The sequence below is a fragment of the Perca fluviatilis genome, chromosome 5 (genome assembly GCF_010015445.1).
Source record: "Perca fluviatilis chromosome 5, GENO_Pfluv_1.0, whole genome shotgun sequence".
Lineage (NCBI taxonomy): Eukaryota > Metazoa > Chordata > Actinopteri > Perciformes > Percidae > Perca > Perca fluviatilis.
In genome coordinates this window covers 3,279,361-3,306,382 of record NC_053116.1, presented here as the reverse complement: position 1 = coordinate 3,306,382, position 27,022 = coordinate 3,279,361, and the positions used below count along the sequence as shown (strand labels likewise).

The following is a 27,022-nucleotide window of genomic DNA, read 5'->3' as shown; positions in this document are numbered from 1 at the left end:
TAATTTTGTCACCTATTTTTTAATTCAGTCTTAGTCTTGTGCCAAATGTCCTTGTTAGTTTTAGTCATATTTAGTCATTCACATATCTTTTTTTGTTAGTCAAGTTTTAGTTCACTAAAAGTCTCGTCATTTTAGTCTAGTTTTAGTCAAAAGAGAACTCAATATATCTTAGTCAAGTTTTAGTCAAAACATTTTGGTCTTTTTTTAAATAAATTATTTCTGAGATTATTTCTGATAACCATTTCAGTCAAATAGTTATATAAAAATAAATGATATAAAGTTATATAAATATCGAGGCTCTTCCTTATTTCACCAGTAAATTCCTCAGTGGTTGTTAACAAAAACAACCACTGAATGGGAAAAGGGTATTTTACAATAACATTGAACGCAGCACGAGGCTGGCGAGGCGAGTTTGAAGTGAATGCAACATGTGCTTTTTTTCAGACAACGGCAGCTGCAGACTGTCGTACGTCCCCCTTTTGTAATCCTCGAGTGAAATACAGACAAACTTTTACACCGTTTGTGTAATGCTGTCAGCATTTTAGTCTCGTCTTTTTTCGTCAACAATAATGCATGTTAATTTAGTCTTAGTCAGCGTTTTTGGACAATGGCGCAGTCTCGTCATCGTCTAGTCTTAGTCATGGAAAAAAAGGTCGTTGCCGAACATATTTTTGTCTCGTCTAGTCTGACGAAATTAACACTAGTGACAATAGACTAAATATTTCAGCAATTTGACATTACCTTAGTAAACCATGATGGAATTTTTTTAATTGATTAGAACAAATACCCCTTTGTTGCAGCAGTTAAATAGCGCTAGCAGTTGAACCCTGAACTCAAAATATTTTATTACAGGAATAAAAGCTAATTTTGAGTTAAATTAATCCCTTCAAAGGGAGGGAGCATAATATGTAGTCGTAGCCAGGATAACATACATGCTGTTCAGTGGATAAAGTTACTGCTGGTCAGCCTTCAATGTGGAGAGAAGATCAGAATATAACAACACAGCTATCAGGGAATGAGGAGGAGGCAGGAGGAAACAGCTTGGCTCTGAAACATGTTCACAACGAAGCAATGTGAATGCGCTGGTGTCTTTTAAGGCAACCACTCTGAGTAAAAGTTTGCCCACATTGTTCACACCAGTATGGCTTCTCTCCAGTGTGAACACGTTGGTGGTTTTCTAGGTTATTACTCTGAGTAAAAGTTTTCCCACATTGATCACAGCTGTAAGGCTTATCTCCAGTGTGAATGCGTTGATGTCTTTTTAGGTGTCCCTGTCATGTGAAAGCTGCCCCACATTGATCACAGGAGAAGGCTTTTCTTCAGTGTGAATGCGTTGATGTTTTTTTAGGGTACTCTGTACTGTGAAAGCTGCCCTATATTGAGCACAGCTGTATGGCTTCTCTCCAGTGTGAATGCGTTGATGTGTTTTTAGGTGACTCTGTTGTGTGAAAGCTGCCCCACATTGATCACAGCTGTCCGGCTTCTCTCCAGTGTGAATGCGTTCAAGTATTTTTAGGTGACTCTGTAGTGTAAAAGTTACCCCACATTGATCACAGTTGAACGGCTTCTGTCCAGTGTAAATGCGTTGATGGTTTTTTAGGGTACTCTGTAGTGTGAAAGCTGCCCCACATTGATCACAGCTGTGTAGATTCTGTCCAGTGTGAACTCTCTGATGAATCTTTAAATATCCAGCTGATGTGAAGGATTTGTCACAGTGCTGACAGTGGTGACGTTTGGGTCCCTCTCCTCTCCGTTTCTATAGCAACAGACAAACAGAGAGAGAGAGTTAGTGAACAACCTTCTTTAAACCCTGGATATGCTCTAACTCACAATTTTAACTCTTTTTTACAATAATTTCTGACAAAATGAAGGAAAATATGTGCCGGTTGCAGACATGTTATTATAGAAGCAAATTTACTCCTCATAACTTTTATAAGTTCCGAAATATTCAATCTTTTCAGGCAAGTTGTAATGAAACAACTGTAATGCTGTAATAAAACAGCGAGAGAAAGCGTGGTAGACGATGGCGGACCGCCTGAATGCGTAAGCAACCTAAAAATATATATTTAATGACCACTGCTCTGAACTAAAACCGTCATAGTCATACCATTCAAGGAGTTAGGCTACTAATCATTTACACAAATTAACAGTTGTAGCTAGGGCTACACAATATATCCTAAATGTTGCGTTAACATGAAACAGGTAAACCTCGTCGTGCATTCAAAGTTATTGTAAAATACCCTTTTCTCAACTGTTTTTGTTGTTTAACAGCAATTTACTGTTACTGTTATGTTACTATTACATTTTTAATAAATTATTTAAATTCCTCCCTTTTTTGTGGTGATCCAAAAAATGTATCCGATCTGTGACTCAAAACCTTGATCCAAACCGAACTGTGAGTTTGGTGATCCATTGCACCCCTACTATTTTGCATGTATGTATATGCATGTGCATATTATCATTTATGTCGGTTTTTTTATAAAAAAAAAAAAAAAATTTTAAACCCTTTGTGTGATTATTAAATTATTGAGATTTTTATAATTTTAGATTTCTGGGACTCTTCAGTCTGGAGTAACCTCTTTCCTTCGCTCACCTCCTCCTTCTTCCTCTTGCTCCCACGCTCCTCTCAGTCTCCCAAGGCTTCACTGACAACTTTCCTCTTGCCCTCCTTCTTTTCTCCTCCTTCTCCTTGTGTTTCTGCATGTACTCGGCGATAAGGTTGGGGCAGTCCAGGTTGTCCTGCGGTTCCCATGTGTTATCCTAACTGGAAAGGTGAGTGCAGACAGAAGAAAATCTCGTCAGGCTTTGTTTTTAGGCAATCAATTCTCACTCTAATTGGTAATTCATTTACATATACATATATATATATATATATATATATATATATATATATATATATATATATATATATACACACACACATATACATACACACACACAGTACAGGCCAAAAGTTTGGACACCTTCTCATTCAATGCGTTTTCTTCATTTTCACGACTATTTACATTGTAGATTCTCACTGAAGGCATAAAAACTATGAATGAACACATATGGAATTATGTACTTAAAAAAGTGTGAAATAACTGAAAACATGTCTTATATTTTAGATTCCTCAAAGTAGCCACCCTTTGCTTTTTTGATAGCGCTGCAAACCCTTGGTGTTCTCTCAATTAGCTTCATGAGGTAGTCACCTAAAATACCTGCCTCAGAAATCGCAAGTTAACAGCAGCTCAGATTAGAGACCAGATGAATGCCACACAGAGTTCTAGCAGCAGACACATCTCTAGAACAACTGTTAAGAGGAGACTGCACGAATCAGGCCTTCATGGTCAAGTAGCTGCTAGTAAACCATTGCTAAGGAGAGGCAACAAGCAGAAGAGATTTGTTTGGGCCAAGAAACACAAGGAATGGACATTAGACCAGTGGAAATCTGTGCTTTGGTCTGATGAGTCAAAATTTGAGATATTTGATTCCAACCGCCGTGTCTTTGTGCGACGCAGAAAAGGTGAACGGATGGATTCTACATGCCTGGTTCCCACTGTGAAGCATGGAGGAGGAGGTGTGATGGTGTCGGGGTGCTTTGCTGGTGACACTGTTGGGGATTTATTCAAAATTGAAGTCATACTGAACCAGCATGGTTCACCACAGCATCCTGCAGCGACATGCCATCCCATACGGTTTGCGATTAGTTGGACCATCATTTATTTTTCAACAGGACAATGACCCCAAACACACCTCCAGGCTGTGTAAGGGCTATGTGACCAAGAAGGAGAGTGATGGAGTGCTGCGCCAGATGACCTGGCCTCCACAGTCACCGGACCTGAACCCAATCGAGATGGTTTGGGGTGAGCTGGACCGCAGAGTGAAGGCAAAAGGGCCAACAAGTGCTAAGCATCTCTGAGAACTCCTTCAAGTGAGGTATATGGCCATCTTATTGTATCTGCATATTCTATATGATTTGTACTTAAGCTTTGGGTAACAAAGAAACCCAGATGAACTTTAGCCTAGTTTCAGAAGACACATCTGGAAAAAGCATTATCAATGGGCCCCCAGGATGTTTAGAGAAGACCAGTTGGCTTGTAGCCATTGGTCAGATTATCATCCCACCCTAAAGTTATGAAGAATAGATATACCATGTTCGAACAAAGATGAGAAGCGGTCCTCTCTGAGCTCTGCAGGGCTTGTACATGATGCTGATTTCTTCGATGTAAATAAACCTTTATAATCAAGGTTCCTTTCCACACAGCAATGCAGCATCGCTACAAAATACACCACACAAGACTGTTGGAAAACCATTTCAGGTGACTACCTCTTGAAGCTCATCAAGAGAATGCCAAGAGTGTGCAAAGCAGTAATCAGAGCAAAGGGTGGCTACTTTGAAGAAACTAGAATATAAGACATGTTTTCAGTTATTTCACACTTTTTTGTTAAGTATATAATTCCACATGTGTTCATTCATAGTTTTGATGCCTTCAGTGAGAATCTACAATGTAAATAGTCATGAAAATAAAGGAAACGCATTGAATGAGGTGTGTCCAAACTTTTGGCCTGTACTGTGTATATATACAGTGCCTTGCGAAAGTATTCGGCCCCCTTGAACTTTTCGACCTTTTGCCACATTTCAGGCCTCAAACATAAAGATATAAAACTGTAATTTTTTGTGAAGAATCAACAACAAGTGGGACACAATCATGAAGTGGAACGAAATTTATTGGATATTTCAAACCTTTTAAACAAATAAAAAACTGAAATATTGGGCGTGCAAAATTATTCAGCCCCCTTAAGTTAATACTTTGTAGCGCCACCTTTGCTGCGACGATTACAGCTGTAAGTCGCTTGGGGTATGTCTCTATCAGTTTTGCACATCGAGAGACTGACATTTTTGCCCATTCCTCCTTGCAAAACAGCTCGAGCTCAGTGAGGTTGGATGGAGAGCGTTTGAACAGCAGTTTTCAGTTCTTTCCACAGATTCTCGATTGGATTCAGGTCTGGACTTTGACTTGGCCATTCTAACACCTTGATATGTTTATTTGTGAACCATTCCATTGTGGATTTTGCTTTATGTTTTGGATCATTGTCTTGTTGGAAGACAAATCTCCGTCCCAGTGGGGGTCTTTTGCAGACTCCGTCAGGTTTTCTTCCAGAATGGTCCTGTATTTGGCTCCATCCATCTTCCCATCAATTTTAACCATCTTCCCTGTCCCTGCTGAAGAAAAGCAGGCCCAAACCATGATGCTGCCACCACCATGTTTGACAGTGGGGATGGTGTGTTCAGGGTGATGAGCTGTGTTGCTTTTACGCCAAACATAACGTGTTTTTGCATTGTTGCCAAAAAGTTCGATTTTGGTTTCATCTGACCACAGCACCTTCTTCCACATGTTTGGTGTGTCTCCCAGGTGGCTTTTGGCAAACTTTAAACGACACTTTTATGGATATCTTTAAGAAATGGCTTTCTTCTTGCCACTCTTCCATAAAGGCCAGATTTGTGCAGTATATGACTGATTGTTGTCCTATGGACAGAGTCTACCACCTCAGCTGTAGATCTCTGCAGTTCATCCAGAGTGATCATGGGCCTCTTGGCTGCATCTCTGATCAGTCTTCTCATTGTATGAGCTGAAAGTTTAGAGGGACGGCCGGGCTTCGCGTAGATTTGTAGTGGTCTGATACTCCTTCCATTTCAATATTATCGCTTGCACAGTGCTCCTTGGGATGTTTAAAGCTTGGGAAATGTCTGTTCTCCTGGCTTTAAACTTCTCCACAACAGTATCTCGGACCTGCCTGGTGTGTTCCTTGTTCTTCATGATGCTCTCTGCTTGCTACGGACCTCTGAGACTATCACAGAGCAGGTGCATTTATTTTACGGAGACTTGATTACACACAGCTGGATTCTATTTATCATCATTAGTCATTTAGGTCAACATTGGATCATTCAGAGGACCTCCTCACTGAACTTCTGGAGAGAGTTTGCTGCACTGAAAGTAAGGGCAAGGGGCTGAATAATTTTGCACGCCACTTTTTCAGTTTTTATTTGTTAAAAAGTTTGAAATAGCCAATGAATTTCGTTCCACTTCATAATTGGGACCCACTTGTTGTTGATTCTTCACAAAAATTACAGTTTTATATCTTTATGTTTGAGGCCTGAAATGTGGCAAAAGGGCGAAACGTTCAGAAAGCGGGCGAATACTTTCGCAAGGCACTGTATATATATATATATATATATATATATATATATATATATATATATATATATGAACACCAAGTATTAATATTATAGACTCATACTCATACTCTGAGAACCCCTTCCATTTCAGCAGAAACTCTACTCTCCCCTTCACCACTCTGCGATCCAAAACCTCCACCATATACTCCTCTTCTTCCTCCTCCTCTGATGCTGTTGCTGCTGTGGCGGTGGCTGCTGGTGGTGCCGCTGCTGCTTCTGCTGCTGCTGCTGCAGGCTGCTCCTCCTCCTCAGCCTTTTTGCCCTTCTTTCCTGCTACGGTCACCAGCTTGACGTCTGCTGAGGGCATCTTTGGTAGACCCAAGGGGGAAACATGCAGAGATAATGATACGAGTGTTAGAATAACTAATGGGAGGTGTGAGTGAATTATAGTTAACCATGCTGTACTATATTAAAATGTTCTGTTTGAATGGAGAAAATGCAAGGGCTGATGAGGTGACCAATCCATAGGACTTCAGAGTGTCCAGTATCTCCTGCATTAAAACTGAAATAACTACTAAAGTGTAAGCCACAAAAGTCATTAACTGGAGCTACAAGCTACATGCACAGTAGCCTCAGTCAACGACAGTTCATTTACCAAAACATCGCCAGATGTTCCTCGCCTTGCAAAACTCAGTTCGTTTCGGGAAACAACAACAAACTCTGAGCTAGCAAGCTACACGCTGAAAATGGCAAGTTTTGAAAAATGTTTTTTTAAAGATTTACAAAGAATATGGTTAACGGTGCACCATTTTATATCTAACTCGGATGTTTTGGGACCGATTGTGACAGGATCGCTGCGGACGAAGTAATGTTACACAGGGTGATACACTGGTAAGAGCAAATTACGTTTAGCCATGTATGCAGCTAATTTAAAGGACAATTCCGGCGCAAAATGAACATAGGGGTTAATAACATATGTGTAACCAGTAACATACCTCAAACACGGCGTTCATCGTTTGACTGGTCATGGCTGTTTTCCAAAGATGGCGCCTGCCTGTATATGTGAACGGTAAGTCTTGATTGATATGATTGTAATAAACTGTCTGTACACTTACAAAGTTCTCAATGCTTCGGTTTACATGTAGGGACCCTCATTATGCTACCGTTGAAGTGTGGTGCTATCTTGAGCATGGTTAGTGGTATAGAAATAGCGATTTACCCTCTGCCCCGAAGGCTAGCGTTACAAGCTAACCGGTTCACGCTGGCTTGTTTCAAGCCAGAGACACAATCGATTTAGCATGAAAACGTATCCCAGAGAAAGGTCGACTCGGTACACATGTTGTGTTATGTTATTAACCCCTAGGTTCATTTTGTGCCGGGATTGTCCTTTAAATAGCTCACTTTACCGTATTGTGTCAACAGTTAACTTCATTTTATATTACATGTGGCTAGGGTTGGGTACCGTTCACATTTTTACCGGTGCCGGTGCCGGTACCGATACCTGATATTTGGTTCCGCTACCCAACGGTACCTTTTATTGGTACTTTCCCTTTCTAATAACAAAAAAAATGTATTTCAGTTGTAAAGATAATTTCAAAGCTATTTATCCTAGAGTAACTTCGCTCTGTCCGCACCCTCTGTGTGTGTGTGTGTGTGTGTGTGTGTGTGTGTGTGTGTGTGTGTGTGTGTGTGTCAAAGCTGAGCCCTGCTCTCTGTCAACATGCAGATGGTGTTTCTTCTATCGGGGTGAAAATATTCCACCTAAACAAGTTCCTTCCTGAGACTACTTTACTTTGCTTGACTTTGAGTCAAAGTCGTTGCGTCCAGAGCTTAGCGCCGCCCAAGACCATTGTGATTGTTTCAAAGAAATACAAACAAGCCAAAGCGTTTTTTCTCCTATCCCAAAATGTCTGTGTGAAGGAGCCAGACCTTAGTCCGCAGTTCTGTGGAGATAGGTCTGGCAATGCGAGACTACATGTACAATAACATGCAGTTGTTTGCCTTTAACTATACCCATATGGCTGTATACACAACGACAGACAAACAAAGGAAAAAAACCTGTATCAAATCCCTGATAAAAAATCCCCCAAGTGCAAAATAAGTCAGGTACAATATTTACATGAGTTATTAATTGCCAAACATGAATAAACAAGCCCGCCTGCTTTCAATTCAATTCAATTTTATTTATTGTATCAAATCATAACAGAGTTATCTCGAGACACTTTACAGATAGAGTAGGTCTAGACCACACTCTACAATTTCCAAAGCCCCAACAATTACAGTAATTCCCTCAAGAGCACGCAATAGCAGTGGCTATTGCGACAGTGGCGAGGAAAAACTCCCTTCCAGGAAGAAACCTCGGCAGAGCCAGACTCTTGGTAGGCGGTGTCTGACGGGGCCGGTTGGGGGTGTGATGAACAGTGGCAATTAGAGGTCGATTCATTTTTGGCTTTTTTTACATAATCGGCATCGGCCAATATCAAGCCGATTAATAGGCAGGCGCATCTGCGGGCAGCCTGGTGTTGTTGTTGTTGTGGAACACGTGTTCGACGCACGCTGCCCCTAGAGTCAATTACCAGCAGAGTGAGCATACCTCATCCAGTGCCTAAGGAAGGAGCTGTTCTTCGGAGAAAACGGTAAGGATTAAATTCTTATAAGTTGTATATATTTAATGAAAAACGTATGACATGTTACTGCCAACTTCGAGAAAAAACATGAACAGGCGACATGACGTTCGGCTACTTTGGATATTGATAGCTGTCTTGTCATGCTGTCATGTCACAATAATTAAGCTAGAATTTTGCAATCACAGACAGTGGATCTGACACTTTTATTATTTGTTCTGTTTGTGTGTCTATATTTGAGAGGGTTGTCAACTCAATGCAGAGAAAGAAGTTGTAGTTAAAAGAGACCACCGCACCATAGGCTAGTGAAGGACTGGCTTTGCTTTGCTGCCGTTGCTAGGGTTGGTACAGAGAGTAGCCGCTGCTAATATGGCACCTGTGCCTTAACGACCCGTATCTACCGGACCGAATAGCAACGCGGATTTCTGTACCTCATTTCGGCGTACTGATATGCCTGCGTTGCTCTCTGATGCTCAAAAACGAATGTTAGAATAACAGAAACATCGCAGCTGTAGTTAACATTACACTCCGTCAGCAGCTAACGGTTAGCCTACCCTTAGCTAGCAGATGGATTAAACGCGATTAAAATGCTGACAGCTAAACGGTGTAAAGTGTGATTTATTTCACTGTATAGGATCCAACAGCAGTATGTTAAGCGGTAGGTGCTGCCGTTTGTTTAGCTACTTGTCTGAAGAACAACACAGATGGTGCGGCGTCGCGGCATTCAAAGTTGTTGTAAAATACCCTTTTGCCATGGTGGTTGTTTTTGTCGTTCAACAGCAATTTAATAGTGAAATACGTTATTGTTATAAGTTATAGTTATTACATTATTATTAAATCATTTAATTTTGACCATATGGCCTAAAGTTGTTTTCCCCCCTTAATTAGGTTTTGTCCATTTGGCTTTGTATGTCAACAAACTATATGTTTCAGGACAGTTTTTGGGAAGATGATAGAAACTTTTTAGCCTTGTGTCACTTACAATGCACTGAATTATTAGCTGATTTAAAAAACAAATGTTAGATTTTATATCTATACCTATCTATAAAATGACTTGAAGAAGATACGATACAAAAATACTAACTTAACCTTGTATTTTCCCCCTTTTTTAGTCATTAAGTCTGATGGCTGAAAAGAAAACCACCCCCTTATGGCAGCACTTCACCCAGCCAACACCAAAACAAAGAAATGCTGCTGGTTGCTACTGTGTGTCAGCACTACTATTGTTAAAATGGTCAATTTATTTTATTGTTCTCAGCTGTTTGATAAATGCTGCTAAGTGCACTAAACTTTATCTTTTAATTGAAAAGTTTGACAAAGTTAAATTTATTTTCTTTCTTTCTTCTTACCCATTTTGTTTATTTATACAATATATGTTTTTACATTATACATGTTTAATGTAAGTATACAAGTGCAGATTGGTGTTCAAGTGTTCAATAAATGTTTTTGTTGAGAAATTTTGTGTATCTTAAGTACTTATTAGTGTTCAATTCAATTCAATTTTATTTATAGTATCAAATCACAACAAGAGTTATCTCGAGACACTTTACAGATAGAGTAGGTCTAGACCACACTCTATAAATTCCAAAACCCCAACAAAGTTTATCTTTTAAACAGAGGTTAAAAACAAGCAAATATCGGCCAAAAATAATCGGCAGCATATATCGGCCGTCGGCCGACCCTGATTACAAAAGATCGGCATCGGCCTGAGAAAACCCATATCGGTCGACCTCTAGTGGCAATGATAGTCACATTAAAGATAATGGAACAGTGACTTCGAAGGTAGTCGTTGTAGTTCATGTCATAGCAGGGCACATTGTGTCACACTGAGTAGTGCAGTCTCCTATACCGGATCCTGACTACTCTGTGCATATGAACATCACAGCAGGGCATTGCGGGATGTAACGTGGCACTGCAGAGCACGGGTGGGTGCAGTGGACGCTGCAGGATGCAGCCGGGCATTGCAGGGAATCTCAGAGCTTTGCTCTGCGAAGAAGAAACTCCCCAGAGCTAGGTTAGTAACAAGCAGTTCTGGGACAGGATGCATACAAAAGGAAACAAATGAAAACATTGATGAGAGAGCAGCTCAGTGTGTCATAGGAAGGAAGGAGCTTCCCCGGTAGTCTAGATTTATGATAGCATAACTAAGAGAGGCAGGTTAGCTTAGAGAGAGGTGCCGGATCGGGCTTGAACTCTCCCCTGCCGTGTCGGGCTGTACTGGCTTGCCTCCCTCTACTCTCGCTATTTTATTGATTATATGATAAATAAATCTGATGACTACGAAGAGAAGCAGGTGGGCCGGGTTAGGCGGACGCTGCAACTCCTCACTCCTTAACTATAAGCTTTATCGAAGAGGAGCGTTTTCAGTTTACTCTTAAATGTGGTTACGGTGTCTGCCCCCCGAACCCAGACTGGGAGCTGGTTCCACAGGAAAGGAGCCTAATAGCTGAAGGCTCTGGCTCCCATTCTACTTTTAGAGACTCTAGGAACCACAAGTAATTCTGCTTTCTGAGAGCTCAGTGCTCTAGTGGGACAATAAGGTACTAAGGGCTGTTCTAGATAGGATGGTGCTTGACCATTTAGAGCTTTGTAGGTCAGGAGAAGGATTTTAAAGTCAATCCTGAATTTTACAGGAAGCCAATGCAGAGAAGCTAATACAGGAGATATATGATCTCTTTTCTTAGTTCTTGTCAGAACACGCGCTGCAGCATTCTGGATCAGCTGGAGAGTCTTAAGGGACTTATTTGAGCAACCTGACAGTAGGGAATTACAATAGTCCAGCCTGGAAGTTACGAACGCATGGACTAGTTTTTCAGCATCGTTTTGAGACAGGATATTCCTAATTTTTGCAATGTTACGAAGATGAAAAAAGGCTGTTCTTGAGGTTTGTTTTAGATGGGCGTTAAAGGATATATCCTGATCAAAAATAACTCCTAGATTTCTGACAGTAGTGCTGGAGGCCAGGACAATACCATCCAGAATAGCTATATCTTTAGATAATGAAGTTCGGAGGTGTTTAGGGCCCAGCACAATAACTTCAGTTTTGTTAGAGTTTAACATCAGAAAATTATAGGTCATCCAGGATTTTATGTCTTTAATACATGCTTGAAGTTTGGCTAACTGACTGGTTTTCGTCTGGCTTGATTGATAAGTATAACTGGCATAGCAGTGATAGTTAATTGAGTATTTCCTAATAATATTACCAAGAGGAAGCATATATAAGGAGAATAGAATTGGTCCAAGCACTGAGCCTTGTGGAACGCCATGGCTAACTTTCGCGTACTTGGAGGATTTATCATTAACATTAACAAATTGAGATCAATCAGAGAAATAAGACTTAAACCAGCTTAGTGCGATTCCTTTAATTCCGACTAAGTATTCCAATCTCTGTAACAGGATTGTATGGTCAATAGTGTCAAATGCAGCACTAAGATCTAATAAGATGAGTATGGAGACAAGTCCTTTGTCTGCAGTTAGAACGTCGTTAGTAATTTTCACCAGTGCCGTCTCTGTGCTATGATGCTTTCTAAATCCTGATTGAAAGTCTTCAAATAAACTGTTGCTATGGAGAAAATCACATAACTGATTAGCAACTACCTTCTCAAGGATCTTGGAGAGAAAGGGAAGGTTAGATATAGGTCTATAGTTTGCTAAGACCTCAGGATCTAGGGTGGGTTTTTTCAGAAGAGGTTTTATCACAGCTACTTTAAATGACTGCGGTACATAACCTGTTAATAGAGACATATTGATGATATCTAGTAGTGAAGGGTTAACCACGGGTAATGCTTCTTTGAGTAGCCTTGTTGGGATGGGGTCTAAGAGACAGGTAGATGGCTTAGCTGAAGATACCTTTACCATTAATTGTTGAAGGTCTATAGGATAAAAGCAGTCTAAGTATATGTCAGGTCTAGTCGTTCTTTCTAGCAGTCCTGCGTTGAAAGGTGAACCGTTAGAAGTTGAGGGCAAAAGGTGATGGACTTGATCTCTAATTGTCCTCCTGCCTTTCACTTAAAACAAAATCCACACACAGAGCAAAAGTGGATTTAATAGCAAGTAATAGCTGAATGATAATAACAACCCCCCTGCCGTTCTAGAGAAGGGCCACAAGGCAGACATTAGACCTGATATGGACTGGGCTGCTGCAAAAGTTGAAACAGGTTCACATTTTTGGTGTGTTTTTTGTCACAAGCTTTGCAGCTGAATCAACACATCTGTCCCACACACGCTCACACACATAGGCTCACAGACGCACACACAAAGTTTGTTGTGACAGTAGCCCAAAAACCCAGGTGAACAGGTGAAGCTAACAAATATGTTATCACTTCCGCTCAAACCACGATGAACACGTCCACCAGCTAAAATATCAGTGCCTAATATAATAATCAATAAATAATATAAATGAGACCAAAACAACATAGAGTTGAAACATGTGGCTCCTACATTCATTATAGGAGGGCTTATATTGTATAATACAGTATCAGTTAAAAGTTTGGACATGCTTTCCCATTTCAGTGAATGAGTAAGTGTGTCCAAACTTTTGACTAGTACTGTGTATTACTGATTATTATACATTATTAGTATTTATATGGCCTATATGGTGAAAAAGTAAATGAAGGACTGAAACTTTAAATAACCACCTGTGGGAACTGGAGTCTCACTACATTTTAAACTTATCAACATCACTGGAGGCCACAGCTTTATCACCGTTCATTAACGTTCATTCAAGCAGCAGTCTGTCGGAGGGTCAGTGAGCGTGCTGATGTTAAGAACCGTGTGCTCCCCACACCTACAGGCTCTATTGAATACCTGCTCACTGATCACCTGTTCATTTAAAACACCCGTGCTGTGATACCTATCACCATGTAACCAAGCTATCCTATACTACACCCTAGTGGTCAGAATGTATATTACAGACATTTAATGAACAAAAAACAATAACTCAATCGGCTCCTACAACTTCCTTTCTCCACATTTGATCTCTAACAACAGAATGAACGGATGACCCACGGAGCCTTTACTCTCTTCCTGGTTTCTTTAGAGTGGTTGTTGTGTCCTGAACACTGACCTGAACATGGCTGGTATCAGAGTCCAAGTCTGCTGCTTGTCTTCTGGGGACCTCGTTGCTCTGCTGCTCCTGGTTCTGGTTGTCCTCCTCCATTCCTCTCTGGTCCTGAAATCCAGCAGATCTCCACTGTGGCTGCTGGACTCACTCTGGATTCTGCTCAGTACAAATCAAAGCATGCAGAGATATTCAGATGCTTTCCTCACATCCACAGAGTGCTGATAATGTGCTCTGTGTTAGAGTGAAAACAGCTGCAGCTCTTATCTGAGGAATGCTCTGGTTTCCATGGAAACCTTTTCAAATGTACACTCCCTCCAGCCACCAAGGACAGACGGAAGTCAGCTGACTGTTCACTCCCTGAACTGCATGTTTATCTAGCATGCTTATTTACTATAACTCAAGGACCCTCTGTGTGTGTGTGTGTGTGTGTGTGTGTGTGTGTGTGTGTGTGTGTGTGTGTGTGTGTGTGTCTTTTAAATATCTCCAGAACCGTTCATCCTACTTCACACTCGGCCTCCTGGGTACAAAATTAACTCGGAGTAGTTTGGAGAAAACTCCAGTGTGAATAAATCTAAACAACTGCACAACTAAGTTGAAAAAACGCTGCCATAATTCTGTCTCTTCCGTGTCTACCCTTCACAATAAAAGCCCAGCTTAAATTCACTCAGAGCATTTCACTGATAGGAAACTTAATAAAAAGTTATTTTAGCCGACACTAGATATCAAACAGAACACAATTAAAAGCTCCAGTATCCTAGAACAACAAAATTGTATTTGCGCTTCTGGCAATGTAAGATATAGCCTACTTATTTGATGATTTATGTATGTATGTATGTTAGGTATTTTTTATGTTTGAACTTTGCATCAATACAACTCTTAAAGGGATACTTCACCGATTAGCATTAAGCTTTGTATCAGTAGAAACCAGGTAGTATTTTCGAATGGCAGTGCTTCCCTCCCTCATGTCCTGGTTGTGGTTTTGGACTTTTCTGTTGAGGTTACTGTTGCATGTTATTATATTCTGTATGTGTTTGTATATTGTTTCTGTGGATCGTGTAGATTTCTGTTCACTGTTGTGTATTATTTCTGGTTCCTGTTTTATTTTGATAGTCTGGTTTTACTTCCTGTGTTTTCCCACCTTGTCTGATTGTCCTACCCCTCCCTAATGTGTTTCACCTGTTGTATTTGTTCCTTGTTTGCTCATCACCTCTTGTATTTAGCCCCTGTGTTCCCTTTGTCTCTTGTCAGATTGTTTTGTGTCCTTACCGTTACTTTATAACCGTCAAACCATGAAGCCTGTTTGGAAATGAACACCTCTGCTGAAGCGATGAAACTAGTAGATAGCACCGCCGTCATTAAACGCTTGACTGTTGTTATAAATAAGGATGAGCTTTTCGGCAGTATGTGCAGAAATTTCCCCAGCGGAGCTGACAGCCCATCAGTGAGAGAGGAGTTTGTTTGAGTGCTGGCCCTCATAGAGGTAACATTTAGTAAAGTGGGGGTGTGGCCTTGACCAACTGCCACTTTGCTCGTTTGAAAGCCATGATGTCTCTCCCTGCGTTCATGCCACCTCGGAATAACAGGCACCGCCCCCCTGGTTACGTTGTTTTTCCGACTGGCAGTGTTCACATGGTCGGGATGCGTGTTCTTCTTCTTCTGTTATATTGGCGTTTGGCATAACAACTTTTTGCATGACTGCCACCAACGGTTGGCCGTAGCCGAGAGCATCAGGTGTGTCGTGTGTGAAAACATGGAGGCCACAATAACAAAAGATTTTCTGCTGTTTTCTTATGCGAGCATCCAAACAGCACATCGCCAGGTGTTTGTTTGTGTTATCTGCAGAACAGACGGGAAAAGACACGGATAATGTTTTTGTTTTTTTATACATAGGCCTATTTATGAATAATTTGAAACATATTATGTCTGTGTATGTTTCTTGGCAGAGGCATTTGTCCACAATAAACAGTTTATTGTCATCGAAATATGTTCAGTGAACCAAAGTCGCCTCCATCAAACGTCAGTTGTCAACAACGCGTCACCAACTGGGAAACTCGAGTATCAAAATCCAGCCCGAGTTTCCCTCCTCTAATTCCCACAGGACGTTACGTGAATGGAGATGTTTTCACTCAGAAAAACGTTTTTCCGATGTCCATGAACGCACGGTCTCTCTCATGGGTGGGCCAAATTCTCTGGGCGGGCAAAGCAGAGAAAGGGGAGGTAACCTTGCTCCTTATGAGCTCATAAGGAGCAAGATTCCAGATTGGCCCATCTGAGCTTTCATTTTCTCAAAGGCAGAGCAGGATACTTTGTACACAGGATATTAGCCTGTGTACAAACTTTTTGTTTTTTTCAGTTTGTCCTTTTGCTACTTCTACGTCTTTTTGAAAATGGTCCACTCACACACACGCACACACACACACACACACTCACACACAGAGACACACACTCACACACAGAGACACACACACACGCACACACAGAATAGAATAGGTTTACATGGTTTAATTTTCAAAAAACACCATATTTTTGTTGTACTGCACAGCTCTCTCTCACTGCTGCAGATCCTCTTTTCACCTGGTCTTTGTTTTAGCTACGGAGTGAGACCTCTTTTCTTCTTCTTCTGTACTATCTTTGATTGCACTCGCACATGCGCAGTAGCTCAGATGTAGATCATGTCAGCTAGCTAACTCTAGAGACAGTAAAAGAAAGGCTGTTTCTCCAACTTTGGTCAGTTACAAGGCAGGATTAGCTGGGAGACTTCTAAATGAGGGCGCACATGTAAGTAGTTCTTTTGTAGATTATGATGAACTTGTGTGTGTTGTAGCAGTGCTTTGCTATTGAGAACGAGGTAGCATGCTAGCGTTAGCATGCTAATGCTACGAGCTAATGGTTGCAGTTAGCCAGCTCGTTTCGGCTTGTGACGTCACAAGCCGTGCCGATTTTGAACAGCTCCGGAGACTGAAGGCAGGACACATTCAGAAACCGTATCTCACTCAGAACAGCATGGATGGATTTTTTTCAAAGTTTGTATGCGTGTGGAAGCACCAGAGACACAAAAGAACATCCACTTTTCAAGAACCACTTTTGAATGTTAACATGTTCCACCAAAACAAGTTCCTCCCCGAGGCTATCCGGCGCTCAGCACCTCCCAAGACAATTGGTTTAAAGAAATGCCAATAATCCAGAGCATGTTTTTCTCCCATCCATGAATGCTGTGTGAACTACCCAGACCTTCCAGCGCAGCGCTGTGGAGGAAGGTCTGGACATGTGAGACTACTAGCATGGTTACTAGACGTTTGTTTTATCGTTGCGTTAAGTAAAGCTGTGCAAGTTAGAATTTAACGTTAGCTAACTGCTATCTTTAATGATCGCTAGCCAAGTCAGGTAACGTTAGCCTACTTTACGTTACTGTACACATTCTGTGACCTGCAGGACCCGAGCATAGCAACGATGCTGTCCCAGGTAGGTCGGTATATGGTCTATTATGGAAAATTATGATCCAGCTAACTACAAATTGTTATGATCTGATACACAATGCTAGGTTATTGGTTAAGTTGTACAATGTAGAAGCTGTCAGTTGTGGTGGTCTTGTTGCCATTTCACTCTTTACTAGTTATTTAAACTACCAGGGCCTATAAATAGAATTAGAAGTAAAGTTCTTTACTTGCTGACACAGCGGAATGGACAGAAAACTTCCGATAATAAGCCAACTTCCAGCGAGTCGCGGAGCTGAGGTTTTGCAGCAACAGACAAACGAGCCGTGGAATAGTAACGTTATGAGGCAGAGAGCCAGTCGCTGAATAAGTCAAATTAACTTAATGCTTCATCCACACAAAGCACGTTGCTATCGCCACCAAGTGACAGCTTCAATAACGTTTGCTAACGCTTTAGCAAGCTAACGTTAGCCAACTAACACCGGCTGGCTGGCTGGTTCTGCCGTGCCTTTATGCTGCATCAGTTACAGAGAATGAGCTGAACAGTGGGCTGGGTCTAACTTTAGCGGTCCGCTGACCCACTCAGGCATGCAAACAAGTCATGGTTATAAAAGGTGAGAAGGATACGGGGGACCCCTGACCATCTAGGGGATCTGGGGGGGGTATGCTCCCCCAGAAAAAATGTGTGTACATTTTAAAGTTTAACGCAGCTGGGTCTAATGTTAGCGGTCCATTGACCCACTGCCGTTGGGTCTAACGTTAGCAGTCCGCTGATCCAACGCTGCTGGGTCTAATGTTAGCAGTCCGCTGACTCACTGCCGCTGGGTCTAAATGTTCCACCTCAATCCCTCCGAGAACATCTCCCGAGCTGCGTCGGGCAGCTCTCCTCCCAGCGAGCTTCAACACAGTTTACGGCCCCACTGACGTGTATTGTCACCGTGACAACTAACAACAATCGCCATTTTGTTGTGTACCCATCAAATGACCACAGCAAACAGTCCAATGGCCTTTCTATCCATTTTATTTCTATGTGAGGACACCATGAAGACTCCAGAGACTGTTGATATTCACTCCATGCAGATTTATTTGGAACATTTTAACAAACAAACCGAGCTGCCTCAGACACATCAACTGAACACCGGCGATAGTCAGTCGAATAGACAACTGAATCTAAGTTTCATATGACTCTCTTATACAGCATTTTGGGCAGTGTCAGTTGGACACATTGATAGGCCTGTCGCGATAGTCAATAAATCGAGTTATCGCACGATAAAAAAAAATGAGCTCGATAATTTTTCCGGCCGCGATAATTTCCATTTGCATGCTTGTTTGTTTTCCTCGTCTCTCTCTACCAAAGAGACTGGAGGACCACTCTCGGTTCCTAGCGTAACGAGGAGTGAACCCTGTCAGTCGCATGGTCTTTGTGGGGGCGGGACTCCAGGCGGAGAGAGACAGAGACAGACAAACGCTAGTTGAGAGTTGGAGCAGGGTTTCCTGCAGCACTTTGCAGTTAAGGCGCCGTCAAAAAGAAAGTATATGAGCGATATCACCCGTGTTATTCGGCGTCCCGTTTTCTCCCTTTCATTCCAAACCACACAGCTGACAACCTGCAGGTTGGCGAAACGTGGAGCCGGGCTTCGGACATACACGCCGCTGTGGACTCGTCAGTCTCATAGCGGTTTCAGGAAAGTGGCTGCATGTTTCCGACAATGCACAGAACATTAACGGTACAAGCCTACAGCTGTCCGCGGACACGCAGTGTGGAAAGTATGTCAGAGTTGCACCTGTGTGTGTGCGTGTGTGTGTGTGTGTGTGTCTCTGTGTCGGCCCCGCTCCACGAAGCTCCGACCTGAAGAAATGATGAATGACTAAAAACAGAACTATTTTGGTACATTTACCGCCATGCGTGTGCAGATAGTATATCTAATATATATTATTTAAATTTAATATTTAGTGTTAAATAATTGTAAAATGTAGTACAGAGTCTGTAGTCTGAGAACTTACGTGTCACAAACGGCAATTCCACAACTGTACATCAGCGTGAAAGACGACATACTAAAGGAGATCAAAGACATTGTGGATATTTAAAATGTCTTCCAGTTCCAGTGTTAAATATTCTTTAGTGTATTGATCTTTGAAAAGATGTACCTGTATTATTATGCCATTATCATTATATTAGATGCAAATGGTCTCTCGATGACAATATTATCGTTTATCGCAATAATTTCTGGGACAATTTATCGTCCAGCAAAATTTGTTATCGTGACAGGCCTACACATTGACACCCACAGTTACCTCATGTTCGTTACATCTTTAGATGGACCTGAACTGGTGATATTTTTACTTCTAACAGTCCTATCACCTTCCTTTTCTTAAGTACACCTAGGTCGTTGTGACCCTAACAAACTACTAACATCAACAGATGGTTTACTTCAAATGATTTCACTTTATTTCATCCTGGAGGGTACTCAGCATTTCCTAGTGTACCACACCGGTCATATCAAAGGATAATATTTCTTTACTTTTTTAGCTTTACCATGGCCTAATTAGTGGCAGAGGAGACACTATAAATGTCAAAAAGACCTTAAAGCGCCCATATTCTGCTCATTTTCAGGTTCATAACTGTATTTTAAGGTTGTACCAGAATAGGTTTACATGGTTTAATTTTCAAAAAACACCATATTTTTGTTGTACTGCACAGCTCGATCTCACTGCTGCAGATCCTCTTTTCACCTGGTTTCTGTTTTAGCTACAGAGTGAGACCTCTTTTCATCTTCTTCTTCTGTACTATCTTTGATTGCACTCGCACATGCTCAGTAGCTCAGATGTAGATCATGTCAGCTAGCTAACTCTAGAGACAGTAAAAGAAAGGCTGTTTCTCCAACTTTGGTCAGTTACAAAGCAGGATTAGCTGGGAGACTTCTAAATGAGGGCACACATGTAAGTAGTTCTTTTGTAGATTATGGTGAACTTGTGTGTGTTGTAGCAGTGCTATGCTATTGAGAACGACGTAGCATGCTAGCGTTAGCATTAGCATGCTAATGCTAACGGTTAGCATGCTAACGAGCTAACGGTTGTGGTTAGCCAGCTCATTTTGGACTGTGAAGTCACAGTCCGAGCCGATTTTGAACAGCTCACTAGGAGACTGAAGGCATGACACATTCAGAAACCGTATCTCACTCAGAACAGCATGGATGGATTTTTTTCAAAGTTTGTATGTGTGGAAGCACCAGAGACACAAAAGAACACCCCAAATCCCAGAAAAAGTGATTTTTTTCATAATATGGGCACTTTAATCATTTTGGTATCACTGATCATATTACCTTGGAACATAGCAATGCACAAGTGAGTTTTTATAGTTTTATACAGATCATAATATGTCCATCTCAGCTTTGCTTCAAAGAGAAAACTCCTCCGCTCCCTGACAGGGAACACCTTGCTAGGCTAACTTCCCTATGCTACCTCCCTCAAAACTCCCTTTTTTAAACTAAAGATAGCTTTCAACCTGCACTTCCTGTCTCCCTGACACAGAGAGAAAAGTCTCCTCTTAAACATAATACACAAAATTAAAACATCAACCCAATGTGTATTGAATAAACTCCCATATTGATACATGATTAATAGTGAATCTTGCTAAACATACGTTACTTAGAAAAAAGTGAATATATGTGTGGGCCCTATAAAATACTGGGTGACAGATTTCTTGATTAAAATTGATTATATGACAGACATTACAAGACAAACCAATATCTAATAAAACATTTAAAATAAGAGTATTCCTTTTCCTACCACACAATATAATGTCTTCTATCTAGATATTTTCTAGAATATTTTTGTTTGACACTTGAGAAGTTTTGCTTGGACTTAAAGGCACAAACATTATTCCATGTCACCACCCTCAGGTTCAGAAGAGTCTCCAGTCTGGTCTTCAGTCTCTGGTTGTAAAAGTGGATGTGAGTTCCTGGCTGGTTCTGGTCTTCCACAGTCCTCTCCATCAGCTTCTGTTTCCATCGGACCAACACATTTATGTGTTTTGACATCAGAACGCCAGGCAAATCTTTTGTTACAAACACTGCAGCTGAATCTTTTCTCTCTTGTGTGGACTGCCATGTGTGACAGTACATTTCCTCTCTGTGTAAAAGATTTCTTACAGATTGAACAGCTGAAAGGTTTTTCTCCAGAATGAGTCATCATGTGGTTCTTCAGGGTTCCACGTTGAGTGAAAGCTCTACCACACTCAGAGCAGCTAAAAGATTTTTCTCCTGTGTGAGTTTTCATGTGTGACCGTAAACTTCCTTTCCGTGTAAAAGATGCATTACAAACTGAGCAGCTAAAAGGTTTTTCTCCTGTGTGGATTCTCATGTGTGACCGTAAAGTTTCACTCTGTGTAAAAGATGTATTACACTCAGAGCAGCTAAAAGGTTTCTCTCCTGTGTGGATTCTCATGTGTTTTTTTAAACTTCCACTCTGTGTAAAAGATTTCTTACAAACTAAACAGCTGAAAGCTTTTTCTCCTGTGTGAGTTATCATGTGTCTCTTCAGGGTTCCACTATCAGTGAAAGCTTTACCACACTCAGAGCAGCTAAAATGCTTCTCTCCTGTTTGGATTCTCATGTGTTTTTGTAAATATCGACTGTGTGTAAAATACTTCTTACAAACTGAGCAGCTAAAAGGTTTTTCTCCTGTGTGGATTATCATGTGTCTCTTCAGACATGACTTGAAGCCAAATCTTTTCCCACACTCAGAGCAGCTGAATGTTTTCTTACATCTTGAATCATGTTTTAGAGCATTTAAAGCTGACTGGGGTTCTCTGGTCTCCTTCCAATTAGCACTGTCATCAGTCTCAGGTTCAGAAGAGTCTCCAGTCTGGTCTTCAGTCTCTGGTTGTAAAAGTGGATGTGAGTTCCTGGCTGGTTCTGGTCCTCCACAAACCTCTCCATCAGCTTCTGTTTCCATCTGACCAACACATGTATGTGTTTTGACATCAGAACGCCAGGCAAATCTTTTGTTACAAACACTGCAGCTGAATCTTTTCTCTCCTGTGTGGACTGCCATGTGTGACAGTACATTTCCTCTCTGTGTAAAAGATTTCTTACAGACTGAGCAGCTGAAAGGTTTTTCTCCAGAATGAGTCATCATGTGGTTCTTCAGGGTTCCACGTTGAGTGAAAGCTCTACCACACTCACAGCAGCTAAAAGATTTTTCTCCTGTGTGAGTTTTCATGTGTGACCGTAAACTTCCTTTCTGTGTAAAAGATTTATTACAAACTGAGCAGCTAAAAGGTTTTTCTCCTGTGTGGATTCTCATGTGTGACTGTAAATTCTGACTCTGTGTAAAAAATGTATTACACTCAGAGCAGCTAAAAGGTTTCTCTCCTGTGTGGATTCTCATGTGTTTTTTTAAACTTCCACTCTGTGTAAAAGATTTCTTACAGACTGAACAGCTGAAAGGTTTTTCTCCTGTGTGAGTTATCATGTGGTTCTTCAGTTTTCCACTATCAGTGAAAGCTTTGCCACACTCAGAGCAGCTGAAAGGATTTTCTCCTGTGTGAGATCTCAGGTGTCTCTTCAGATTTGACTTGCGGCCAAATCTTTTCCCACACTCAGAGCAGCTGATTGTTTTCTTACGTCTTGAATCATGTTTCAGAGAGTTTAAAGCTGACTGAGATTCTCTGGTCTCCTTCCAATCAGCACTCACATCAGTCTCAGGTTCAGAAGAGTCTCCAGTCTCTGGTTGTAAAAGTGGATGTGAGTTCCTGGCTGGTTCTGGTCCTCCACAGTCCTCTCCATCAGTTTCTGTTTCCATGTGTTGAGTTTGTCTTTGATGAAGCTGTGAGGACTGAGCTTCCGCTTCATCATCTTCACTCTTCACAGGGACAGGAGTGAATGGGAACTTGGTGATATCAGCCTCCTCCAGCCCTTGAAGCTGCTCTCCCTCCTGACTGCTCCACAGTTCCTCCTGTTCCTCTTTAATGTGTGGGGGGGGCTCTGGCTCCTGCTGGTCCACACTGGAGCTACACTCCTGCTGCTCAGAGGGAACCCAATCTTTAACCACTGACAGCTGCTGAACATCTGCAGGAAACACAAATTGAGGAAAACTGGGACGTCAGACAAAACCAAGACAACTGCACCATTCAACAACTTGCCTCCGTTTAGGAACAATCACAACTCCTGACATTTTCATAACTCACAGTGTAACTGACAGTGGTGAGAACAAGATTTAAACTTAACAGGAAGGTCTGGAGGTCATTGAAAGCGGACTGTAACCTGGAGAAGGCCTGGCTGGTTTGTGGAGAACAGAATGCTATCACCTGCATAAAAATGAGCATTACAACACTGAGCCGAAACATATATATGATTTCAGGGGATCGGCCGCCAGGCTCATGGTGCATCAGGTTTTGTTAATCCACACTCCCTAAATGGTTCCATACTCCTGCTGACGTGACGAGGTTGCTGAGGGCTCACCGTATAGGACCAGAGCGCAGTACAGGTGGGTACCCGCACATTGATCTGCAAGAAGCTACGGTACAGACCGTGAGCAGATCTGAAGGCAGCCAGAGGCTCTCAGCTCGAGATGAACGGCAGAGAAGATATAAAAAAATTTTTTAGAAGGAATGTTCAAACGCCATTTTTGGCCAATTTTGACAGCCCTTACATAAACCAGTGTAACCTTATCACGCTCTTGCCGACAGGGCTGCCCTTTCAAATGGTCGGTGCCCCCTGAAAATTCGCCAAAACCTATCGCCCTGTCACTTTTAATAACACCACTCATGTCATATTGTTGTATGCTGATTATGGCTGTCTATAATGATTATTGTTGTCATTGATATCCCTAACCCATTTGCATATTATTATAAAGATTTTTTTTATTATTACTTGATAAGTAACAATAAACCCAAAATTAAAACATCAGCACCGGAGCAATCCCAGAAGTGGAACGTTGAGGATATAGACTACTTGGGGCTGGACATTTTGCCCTCATTAATTAGTATTGCTAATAAAAACTTCCAGGACGTCTATAATTAGGGTTGGGCATCGAGAACCAATTCCTAATCGGAATCGTTTCAAAAATTACGATTCCATCGGAATCGTTTCTTTATTGGAATCGTTTGGAGGATTTGGTTTCAAATCTGATCATAGGTTCCAAATTTAATATGCGCATGTTTTGGTTTCTGTAGAAGCCAGGCGCTTGTTGTGTTGTACAGTAAGCGGAGCTCTAGTGTGGCTTTATTTTGCATTGTAAAAGCTGTAAAACTGCAACCAACCTATGAATCAAAATAAAACTTTCCTCTTATTTGTGAAATAAGCATCTAACCCGTTTCAACTCCACCACTCAAAGAATCGGAATCGAGAATCGATAAGAACCGGAATCGAAAGGAAGAATCGGAATTGGAATCAGAATCGTTAAAATCTAAACGATGCCCATCCCTATCTATAATTTAATGGAACCTGATCTTGATCGATGGTCTTACCTCCCAAAATCACTACAAGCTTGGGTGTCAATAGTTAGGATGGACATACTACAACAAATTATTTTCTTCTCCATATTACCTTTACCACCTCCAACTGATTACTGGGACAAAATGAATTTGGGGTGGGAAAACAACCGCGCATAAAGGTGACAACTCTCCAACATCACAAATCAGAGAGTGGACTTTTAATTCATAATTTAAAATTTTTTCATTATTTTGGACATTTGCCTTGAGATCATTATCAGATTGATTTAGTCCTGAATGTTACTTGTTGAAAACCTATGGTGTAATTTAGCATACCCACACAGATTGGACAACAAATTCTTTGTTCGTATGATACCACATGAAATAAGCGACTGCCGGCTGGTCCCATGACGCCGCGTACTTTAGCGAACAAAAGGTGAGCATCATGCAGCGAACACAGTTAAGTTTAGACACCAATAAAACTTAAAGGTGCAATATGTAATATTGTATGTAATACTGGCAGCTAGCGGTTAAAATAGTTACTGCACTACCAATTAAAAATACTGGAGAGTCGTTTCCCCCGCCCCCTCCTGCCCAGACTCGAAGTTCACGGGGGTTGCCAGGCTGAGACCGCAGCATTCACAACAATGTTGCTAGACGCTCCACAGCACAGCAGAGTAGCTAACATTAGATGCTAGTCTCACATAGCCAGACATTACTCCACAGCACAGCAGAGTAGCTAACGGTAGATGCTAGTCTCACATAGCCAGACATTACTCCACAGCACAGCGGAGTAGCTAACGGTAGATGCTAGTCTCACATAGCCAGACATTACTCCACAGCACAGCAGAGTAGCTAACGGTAGATGCTAGTCTCACATAGCCAGACATTACTCCACAGCACAGCAGAGTAGCTAACGTTAGATGCTGGCTATATTGACAGTCATAAAGCCCGTGCTCACGCGAGACTCTGTAAGCAACTGACAGACACACTTTTTCGGCTCAAAATTACAGTATGAACCGCGGCAAAAACACAACAGCCTCACCGTTCCTCTCCACACGGCAGTCAGCGCACACTTCGCGCTTAGAATTACAATAGGGCAAAATACAAAAACCACCACCATGCCGACTGAACACGCCGGTTTCGTAGCGTTCGTTATAAATGTGACGTTATTTTAATCTATTGATACGTGTTCCCGGAGACGTTTTTGTCGGTTTTACGTGGCGGACAACCAATGAACGGCCGCCTCATCAAGCGTGTTCCCGCGGGCGGCCTCCACCTCGCGCCTCCGGCTTATGGAGCTTCCTTTTCGGCCGCCTCCGCGTCCTTTCCCGAGAAAATAACGTGACATTCGGCGTCCTTTCCCGAGAAAAATAACGTGACATTTACACGTAAAAAACGAGAAAAACGTCTCCGTGAACACGTATCAATAGATTAAGAATAACGTTGATATTTACACGACCTGCCGTCCTGCCGGGTTGGAACTACACGTTGTAAACAGCCATGGCCCGCTTGCCTGGTCCTCCCGGTAACGTTAGCAGGGTTAGCATGGCGGCGTTAGCCAGGACCAGTCGGGATCACTTTACTGGCTGTGTCTCAATTGTTTTTGCGAGTAACCAACTCGGGTACTCTAGCTATATAATTCAATGTGAGTACACAAATGTTGAAATGACATAAAATGCCCGTGCCTAGTAGCTGTGATAAATTAGCCTGAAGCTATGCTTACCTGTTCAGGAGGAAATAAGCCAATTCTGCGTCCTTTTGGGATCTAAGCTGTCTCCATCTTTCAAATACATCATACATACAATACTATCTCCATTTATCCTGTTCGTTTGTGTGCTGCTTTCATGGCTGTACTACCGTTACAGCTGTAGCGCGCTGGGTTTACGTTTTTACAGGTATATCTGGCAACCCAGCCTGGCTGTCAAACTGGGCCGTTGATAACAACACACAGATCAAAACATAAACAGAAATTCCGTCACGGAATGTAAATTTCAAAAAGAAAAAATACTGACATTAGCATTGTTGTCAGAAAAGATAGTATTTCAGCTTAACATGTTTCCTTAATATCTGATGAGGCATTGGTGTCATTTTTGGATTTATTACAGTACAAATATTACATATTGGACCTTTAAAAACGACCGATTAGTCGACTAATCCACTCAGAGAGGGCCGCTCTAGACTTCTGCAGAGTGTTTCCCCCTTCCCCTAAAAACACGGTAAATAAACACGTCCACGTTGTTCCTACCTTTCTCTTCATCATCTTCACTCTTCACAGTGACAGGAGTGAATGGGAACTTGGTGATA

At 41.6% G+C, this 27,022-nt stretch overlaps 1 protein-coding gene and 1 pseudogene across 2 annotated transcripts; both read right to left on the bottom strand.

Annotated features, from left to right (window-relative positions):
* Positions 1-596: 596 nt before the first annotated feature.
* LOC120558538 lies at positions 597-1,896 on the bottom strand (annotated as a pseudogene).
* On the bottom strand, positions 1,746-27,022 carry LOC120559414 (probable chromo domain-containing protein LHP1). 2 transcript variants are annotated; one of them, XM_039801114.1, is made up of 5 exons: positions 26,964-27,019; positions 13,850-14,002; positions 6,283-6,527; positions 2,594-2,764; positions 1,746-1,756 (listed from the first exon to the last, which is right to left on the bottom strand). In XM_039801114.1, the coding sequence occupies exons 2-4, from the start codon at positions 13,940-13,942 to the stop codon at positions 2,761-2,763; spliced, it is 342 nt and encodes a 113-aa protein (XP_039657048.1). In that variant the 5' UTR covers positions 13,943-14,002; positions 26,964-27,019; the 3' UTR covers positions 1,746-1,756; positions 2,594-2,760. The 2 variants fall into 2 exon arrangements, 1 of the variants encoding a protein (XP_039657048.1); XR_005639249.1 differs by lacking the exons at positions 1,746-1,756; positions 2,594-2,764; positions 6,283-6,527; positions 13,850-14,002 and adding an exon at positions 23,213-23,351 and having other exon boundaries at positions 26,964-27,022.